Source organism: Urocitellus parryii, chromosome 8 (assembly GCF_045843805.1).
Source record: "Urocitellus parryii isolate mUroPar1 chromosome 8, mUroPar1.hap1, whole genome shotgun sequence".
In the NCBI taxonomy this organism is placed as follows: domain Eukaryota; kingdom Metazoa; phylum Chordata; class Mammalia; order Rodentia; family Sciuridae; genus Urocitellus; species Urocitellus parryii.
In genome coordinates this window covers 124,682,628-124,691,816 of record NC_135538.1, presented here as the reverse complement: position 1 = coordinate 124,691,816, position 9,189 = coordinate 124,682,628, and the positions used below count along the sequence as shown (strand labels likewise).

The window sequence follows — 9,189 nt, the reverse complement described above, 5'->3', positions numbered from 1 at the left end:
TGGCAATTTTTACCTTGATCTGTTGGTTCCATGAAAAAAGTCTGACCTTAAGCTTCCCTGCTGAAGGAACACATGAAGCAACTGGAGAAGGATACAGAGAAATAGAGGAAAAAGGCCTTGTCAGCTCCCACCTATTCCATGACAACTATTGAATTCATCACAACCAAGGTCCCAGACAAGTCTGGGTCAGAGTCAACTCACACACACTTCTGTGGGTAGCTTCTTAACCAAAGAAATAAAAAAAATAATTGTTTTAAACCTTTAAATATTTCAGGTCCTGGTGTGTAATGCAGCAATAGTTACCAGAACCCTACACACTACTTTATAGTTCAACTCCATTCAAATTTGATGATGTTACCAATTTCACCAATAGAAGTGAGAATAAAAATGGTTTATAGAGCTAGTATGAGCCAGCTCAGAGTGGAAGTTGCCTTCTCCACACACAGTCTTTCATAAACTAAATGGGATAAGAGGGACCAAAGGTGGAGTTGAGACACAAGTATAGGAGAAGGGTCAGACTCAAGTTGTTTGGAAAATGAAAACAGACTGAAAAGTCAACATATCTGCTTAAAATATCTCTTCATAGAATATGTCCAAATATTTGTAAATTCTGGAATTTTCAACTCTTTCAAGGCCAGTTACCACTTGTAGGAACCTAGAAAGAAAATAATATAATAATTGTTCTTGCCTATTAACTCTAGAAATACTTCTGTAATTGTGACTTCTATTCTTTTACTTAGTATGAGTTTGGTGCCAAAAAATAAAAGAGAACAACATTTTGATGAATTCTTTATATTTAACCTACATTATATCATATTGCTTCACATTAAAATTTGTCAAAATAGGGGCTGGGATATAGCTCTGTTGGAAGAGTGATTGCCTCACATGCACACTGCTCTGGGTTCAATCCTCAGCAACCCCCCTCCCGCCCCCAGAAAATTTTGTAAAAATAAATATAAACATAGGAAAATAAAATTTAAAAAGGAAAAAATTTGGAAGTCATAATCTTTCATAATCAAAGGCTAAGGGAAAATTGACATGTTAATGAAATGGAAAGACTTTTGAAAGTTTTTTTATTTAATCTGCATTCAATTTTAGTAACATTTTCTAATAATACTTTTACCAGATGATTTCTAAAATATCTATGGGGAAAGAGACTCTAGAACTCTTCAGATTAACTCCCAGTTATTTTATTTTTGTTCATTAGTTGATTACAATGTCATTTATTTAATTGCTTATTTATCCTTTCCATTTGAAGAAAAAGAAATTAGGACATACTTCCTAAAAATTATCTTAAAGTCATATGTCTCTTAGTGTTAACTTTTCCAATAATGGAATCATGGTCTTATATTAAAATCTTCAAAATATAAAAGTATTATAATTTTATTCACCATATTTTGATGTGTTAACCTGAAGTGACCCTACACTAAACATACTGAAAAAACATACCCATTTACTCAGTGCATGGATAACATAGGCATATTTGTTTATTTGATTTCATACAAGATATGTAAGAATATGTACCAAATTAATTTTATCAACAGATATCCCATCAAATATTCAGAATTAGGATTATATGACTAATATCCCATTTGTTTAAATCTCCCCTATGCTAGCTGGAATGCATTTTAAAATACAATTAGATTATAGTTTCTCTTTATCCAGTTATACATATTTTGATATATCCTGTTATACATATTTTAAATAATTTGAGAAACAATATATTTTCACATTTCAACTTCCTTATTGCCTGGTTGGTTATGTATATTTCAGAAGAGGTCACTAGATTTCTTCAAGTCAGAACCTCCTTCTGATTGCCCTATTCAAGGCACCCTTCACTTCCTTGTTCCTCAAAGTATAGATCAATGGATTTAGAGCAGGTGTGACTACAGTGTACATGATGGCAATGAGCCAGTCCATGTCCATGGAGCTCCCTGAGGTAGGGCGAATGTAGGTGAAGATAACAGGAGCATAGAGAAGGACAACCACCATGAAGTGGGAGGCACAGGTGGACAGTGCTCTGTGAAGCATGCTGCAGGACTGGGTCTTGAGGAAGAGGTAGGTGATAATGTAGAAATAGGAGAGAAGGGTCAGAAAGAAGGGGCCTGTGGCGATGGTCCCCGTGACAGTGTTGAGCAGCCTCTGGTTGAGCTCAGTATTCCCACAAGCCAACTCCAACAATGGCTTAACATCACAGAAGAAGTGATGGATGTGGTTGGGACCACAGAAGTTCAAGTGAGATGTCATTATGGAGTGCAGCAAGGCATGGAAAAATCCAATGGCCCAGATGGTGATAGCCATCTGGGTGCAGAGCTGGGGATTCATGATGACAGTGTAATGAAGTGGTTTGCAGATAGCCACAAAGCGGTCAAATGCCATCACTGCCAGCAACATGGCCTCTGTGCTACCAAGGAAGTGGAAGAAATGAAGTTGGCTTATGCATCCCATGAAAGATATTGCTTTGTGTGTAGAGAAAAAGTTCTCCAGCATCTTTGGCAGTGTTACTGTGGAGTAGCAGATATCTAGACATGCCAGGTTTCCCAGGAAGAAATACATAGGAGAGTGGAGTCTGGGATCAGAGATGACAATCATCAGGATGGCTCCATTCCCAGCCACATTCACAAGGTAGATGGTGAGGAGAACAATAAAAAGAAAAGGCTTCAATTCTTGAATGTCTGTCAATCCCAGAAGAAGAAATTCAGTGACTAATGTTTGATTCAGCATCACTTAAAAGGAAAAGAAAAGACAGAGTAATTTATGGAAGTCTATCTCTAATGAGAATCAGTCTTTCTAACCCAGGATTTTCTTGACAAGACAAAAATTAGTTGTTTTAAATAACAACTGCCTTAGATTGTATATATTTTGGCCATCAGACTATCAAATATTAAAGGTGAATATTTATTTTGAACTTTGGCACAACCATTTTTTAAACTTATTACATTTGTCATTGATTTTGTTTTTCTCTTAGGGATTCAAGACAGGTTTTCAGCCTACTATCTTCTCTGCCTGTGAACGTCTACATTCTGATACAACTCTCCTTTCATCTTCTAAGTATCACTAACAAGGAGCAACATTTTAAATGTTCCACCAGGCAGCTATCTCTGGAGTAGTCAGAGGTCACCTCGATGATGTGAACTTGAGAAAAAGATAAGGATGAACTTGTTATAATTACGAAATCTTTAAAGACTTTTCTTCTTTAAAGAAGGAATGCTTTTTAACAAATTATAGTTGCACTTATTCATCTGAATGAAAACAGGGTTAGAGACATCCTCTCTGAGATCTCTTTCTGACCCACATCCTTAGAAACATCATGGAACCCTAGTGGAATAGGAAACATGACCACATACATGAGGCTGTATCACTACTACATCTGCTGATAGGTTTAGATTTTTCCTATTATCTGAGCCATTAAATATTTTCAAAATATAATCCAAAATTATGTATTTCATGACAAATTTGGCATTATTATACTTCTATTCTTTGGTTGTCTTGAGACTTTTAAAAGATCCTTTTCTAGAATCCTGAATCTCTGTATAAGAAAAATTATTCCTTTGATAGAGTCAAGAATTCATCCTTTCTTTTACCAATACTGACCTCTTCTCAAAATGTCCATGACTTCAATCCCCTTGAATTCCATTTCCTTCTGTCTTCCCTTATGATCTCTTTTCTTAAGTCTGTTTTTATTTATTTTTTCCTGAAATCAACTCACTCTTCAGATATTAAGGACATTCACCTTCCTCTTTTCTAGTTTCATTAACTGGTAGTTATGTCATCTTCCATGATTCCAGAAGTCTTTCTGCTTCCTATCAGTTCTCTCCAAAGTTGCTAGGAATTTCCAGCTCTCCTCATTTAAAAAATATATTTTCTCTTTTTTTCTTTCAAATAAAGTCTTATTTTCTCCTAAAGAAGGGCAACTTTTTTTTCAGTTAATTTGAAGAATTGAAAAAATAGCATTTTTTTTTCACTGCATGTGAAACTCCTGAGGAATTTCAACTAAGCTAATTGTAAGAAGGTTTAATATCTGAATAAAATTGCACTGTTTACTTAGAGGCAAAAAACTTTGAATGGTTATTTTTCTCCATTATTTGCAAAGTACCTGCAATTATCTATCTCCTTGAGGTACATCAGCAAAAGTAACCAAATTGTGTGAAATAACTTTCTCTTTGCTCTTTTCACTTAAAGATGTAGTGGAATAGCTTTTGAGTAGAAGGAAAAAGCAAGCATTCATGGGAAATGTAGAAATGGGAGGCATTGAGAGGACTACAAGAACTATAGGGAAGTTTAACAGAGCTGCTGATATTCAGGTGCTTCCTATAAAAGGGTTTCATTTAAGATTTCAGAAATCATTGATGGGAGAAGAAAATAATTTTATGACTACAGTAAATAAAATTAACAAACATGGGTTAAACTGCAAGAGAGTACTGGGATTCTAAGCTTTATAGATGGAAGACATTTTAAGAAAGGAGGAAACCAGTTCTATGTCCTGAGCATTGGGTTTTAGTAATAGCAAGCAGATCAGTCAAAAAACGTTTGTATTCTGTATCATTCTCTTACCTGGTTTAATGATCAGAAGCACAGATAAGAAAGTTTTTCAGGTTTATATTCCCAGCAATTATAAAAGTTGAAAAGTATTTGAAATGATAGTTCATATTGTGACTGTTGCATAAGCTCTTCACCTTCATATCTCTCTCTCTCTCTCTCTCTCTCTCTCTCTCTCTCTCTCTCTCTCTCTCTCTCATCTGTCTTTCAGAAATTCTTCTGGTACTTTAATGAGACACAGATCTCTAGACATAAATGTCCTGAGAGAGCATGTCCCCTGGTGATGAGCAGGAATGTTCTAATAAACAGGAGACCTCTCCATACCAATAATTTGAGGGAACAGCCTTGGGGAATTCCTATGTGGTATTGTATATATTTTTTTTCAATCTTTCTATTTTCTTTCTTTAGGTTTATTTCTTAGTTTCAGAACCAGGGACAGCACAGGTCTTGAGGGCCTAATATGTTTTCATGAAGTTCCTTTCATTTTCTCAGAAAAAGTATGAGTTCTTTTTCTTATCTTGGTAACTTTCCTGGAAAATATTATGGTTCATACATTGGAAAGAAATTGGCAATAAAAATTAAGGAACTGTTGGCAGTTGTGTCCATTTGATTAGGACAGAAAGGTGATTACATCTAATATCCTACACATTTGTTATTGTGGTTTTAAGGATAGCAAAGAAAGAGGAATAGAAAGAGGTGATTTGATTTTGCTCTTCCTAGATCTGACTCTTCACTGTTGCTGACAACACTAAGTTCTTTTCTCTTTTTCCAAAAAGTGCATTTGTCTCATTCGGAATGAATCCTGGTCTTTTCAATGTGAATTCTTCCCTACTTGTGACATCTTTTAGGTTAAAATCCCGGCACCTCTCTGAATTATCCAAAGGATAAATCTATGTTTGATCTGCCATTTATCCAAAGATTCTACTGTTATCCCTGCCATGTACTTTGTCCATCTTTTTATTGAGTTTTTATTCTTGTTTCTTATAGTTTATTACATATTCATCACATTAACCATTTATTATTTTATAAATTACAAGTGTAATGAAGATAAATAACATGTATTTTGTGCTCAATAAAGTTTTTGTTCTGAGTTCTTTAGATGCATTTGCTTATTAAATTCTCAAAAACATCCTGTGGAAGAAGTATTCAAATAATTTCTATTTTACCAAAAGAAAACAAAGGTTCAAAAGACATAGGTTAATAGCCTCATTTTTTGCAATAATTATGAAGCTAGTATTCCAACTGAAGCTCTTTAGTTCTAGAGACTGCAGCTATGTCATCTCCATATTTTCAAATTGTGACCAAGCTTAGTTTTACCTATGAGTTGACTAGAAATCCACAATTTTGATGAAGTTCTTGACAAGCAATTTTTCTTTAAGTTTTATCTTTTGGAAGTTTTGTTTACATACTCTTTCTCAAGTCAAAGTCAATTTATCTTAACATTTCTTTTATTACACAGCAAGCTTTGTGGGCTTATGTGCTGTGCAGTCCCACAGGACACTGCTCTCAGAAGGGTCCTATGCTTGGTTTAGTGCTTTGTGGTCACTATCTTGAAATTTTAAATTTTTTTTAGAAAACAAGGGAAACCAGATTTTTATTTAGCAGTGAGTCCCATTGGTCTCATTTACTGGATATATAGTTTTTACTTTCTACCTTGGATCACAGTCTTTTAGAAGTTATATTTGCATGTGCTGTGAGTTGATCAGCCAGAATTGGCTCTATACTTTGGGGCTATTTTTGCCACAGATTTTTTATACCATCATATATATATATATATATATATATATATATATATATATATATATATCTTGCCTAATTAGTTTATTGTCTTTATCTGAAAAATCTTCATAGAAAAGCTATTGTTTTGTTTAGCTCTCAGCAGCCTTTTCTTGAGCTCTGAGGAAGCTTGCCTTTTTTTGAGCTACATGATCTTTCTTCTGGGCAAGGGACATTACAGAATGGTTCCACCTCTTCTTTTTAACTTCTCTTTTGGGATTCTCTTTATAGACTGGATTCTCTTCTATAACAGAATGGACTTTCTTATACACATCCTTTATCATGTCTGGGGTAACATTGTTCTTCATATACTGAGAGAATTGTTTTTTGTAAGCACCTTTATCTTCTTTAGATAATGATACATTCTGACCCATGATGTGCTTCCAATGTACTTGTGCATTGAATTCCTTACTTTCAGAATCATATCCAAGGAATTGTTTGGGATAGATAAGCCCTTCAAGACCCCACAAATTTTATTGCCAGTTGTAGTTCTGGCAAGGCCTGAATCCAAATAGCATGGGAAGCACCAGTTTGAGCATCAGTGCTTTTCACATTGTATGCATCTCCAGTCACCTCCACTTGGCCTTCATAGACCTTGTCCATGCCAAACCTATTGAGAAGCCTGTGGGCAAGCAGCAAGCCAGTATAATATGATACAGCATAATTCGTTGGACCTACTTTCACAACATATTTTGGTAGTTCATGGGCATATGCTGCACAGACTATCGTATCCCCTTCTTTATGGGCATTAGAAATGTGGCGAATTATATCTCTGTTAGTTACATGAACTATCATCCTGTGTTTGGGTGTGTTGTACTAATTTTTGTCCTGTATCACCAAGTGTGTACAAGCATGGGAGTCAGTTTTTCCTTCTCATCTTCTAAATTTCACTTGTTATCTCTTAAAATAGGACTTATTCTTCTTTAAGATTTTTAAATTTGTTCTTTTTAGTTATATATGACAGTAGAGTGTATTTTGACATATTATACATACATGGAGTATAACTTCCCATTCTCTCAGTTGTACATGATGTGGAGTTACACTGTGTGTTCATATATGAACATAGGAAAGTTATGCCTGATTCATTCTACAGTCTTTCCCATTCCCATCTGCCCTCCATTTCCCTCACACACACACCCTTCCCCATGCAATCTGGTGATGGCCCCCTCCACCCAACCTATTGTTAGTCAGCATCTTTATGTCAGAGAGAACATTCAGCCTTTGTTTTGGGGGGATTGGTTTATTTCACGTAGGATGATGATCTTCAGTTCCATTGGTTTACCAGCAAATGCCATAATTTCATTCTTCTTTATGGCAGAATAATGTTCCATTGTGCATATGTACCACATTTTTATCCATTCATCTGATGGGTAATTGGGTTGGTTCCATAGCTTAGCTATTATGAATTGAGCTGCTATAAGCATTGACATAGCCACATCACTATAGTATGCTGATTTTAAGTCCTTTGGGTGTAGATTGAGGAGTGGGATAGCTGGGTCAAATGGTGGCTCCATTCCAACTTTTCTGAGTTATCTCCATACTGATGTCCATAGTGGTTGCATCAATTTGCAGTCCTACCAGCAATGTATGAGTGTACCTTTCCCTCTCATTCTCCCCAACACTTATTGCTATTCGTGTCCTTGATAACTGCCATTCTGACTGGAGTGAGAGGAAATCTCAGTGTAGTTTCTCCAATTGCTAGAGAAGTTGAACATTTTTTCATATATTTGTTTGCCAAATTGTATTTCTTCATTTCACTTTTGTGAAGTGTCTGTCCAGTTCCTTTGTTCATTTATTGATTGGGTTATTTGTGGGTTTTTTTTTTTTTTTTTGGTGCTGTTTGAGTTCTTTTTATATCATGGACATTAATGTTCTACCTGAGGTGTGTGTGGCAGATTTTCTCCCATCCTGTAGGCTCTCTCTTCACATTCTTTATTGTTTCCTTTGCTGTGAAGATGTTTTTTGTTTGATTCCATCCCATTTGTTGATACTTGATTTTACTTCTTATGCTTTAGTACTCTTGTTGAGGAATTTGGTTCCTAAGCCAACATGATAGTGATTTGGGCCTTTAATGTAGGCCTTATTCTTGACAACTTTAACAACCCCCATCTTGTGGAACAAAGACCCACATCTGTGGCTTGACACAGACCTCTCACTATACAATATTCTGAGACATTCTAAAAATACATGGTCTCTTCCTAAGCTTTTAAATTATTTCCACTGACCAAGCTGTATCTTAGTTACTAGAACTTTATTATGTTCTGGTAGAACAGATATTAGAACATGTTGTAGCTTAGGTATGATCTTTTCTTTTGTAAACGCATTGAAGAATTTTTATAGCTCATTTCCAAAACAATTTCAATGTTACAAATAATTAAATAAATCTGAGGCCTGGGTTGAATATTCTGCATATGTCTGATCCTTATTCATTTTGAGATATTAACAGATTAGCAGACATATGATTTACAAACATTGTCTCTAAATTTATAGGATGCCTTTTCACTTAATTTCATTTTTGATATGTTTTTTACTTTGATATTTTCCTAGTTTTTTGGGGGGTGGGAACTGGGGATTGAATTTAGGGGCACTCAAACTCTGAATCACATTCCCAGCCCTATTGTGTATTTTATTTAGAGACAGGGTCTCACTGAGTTGCTTAGCATATAGCTGAGGCTGCCTTTACATTTGGGAACCTCCTGTCTCAACCTCCCAAGCTGATGGGTGGAGCCACTGTGCTTGGCAGTCCTACTTTTTTATTTGCTTTATTGTCCATGTTTTTGGTATCATAGTTGAAAATTTCTGACAATATCAATGTCAAAAAGATTTTCTTTCATGCCTCCTGTTTAAATCTTCATTTCAAGTCTAGTAAGTGTC

The 9,189-nt window shown here is 35.3% G+C and overlaps 1 protein-coding gene and 1 pseudogene across 1 annotated transcript; both read right to left on the bottom strand.

The window, feature by feature from the left end:
• Positions 1-1,797: 1,797 nt before the first annotated feature.
• Positions 1,798-2,724, bottom strand: LOC144256484 (olfactory receptor 12D1-like). Its single transcript, XM_077801528.1, has one exon. It carries the CDS (start codon positions 2,722-2,724, stop codon positions 1,798-1,800), a length of 927 nt encoding a protein of 308 aa, XP_077657654.1.
• A 3,683-nt stretch (positions 2,725-6,407) lies between these two features.
• LOC113200106 (large ribosomal subunit protein uL18-like) lies at positions 6,408-8,424 on the bottom strand (annotated as a pseudogene).
• Between the last annotated feature and the right edge of the window lie 765 nt (positions 8,425-9,189).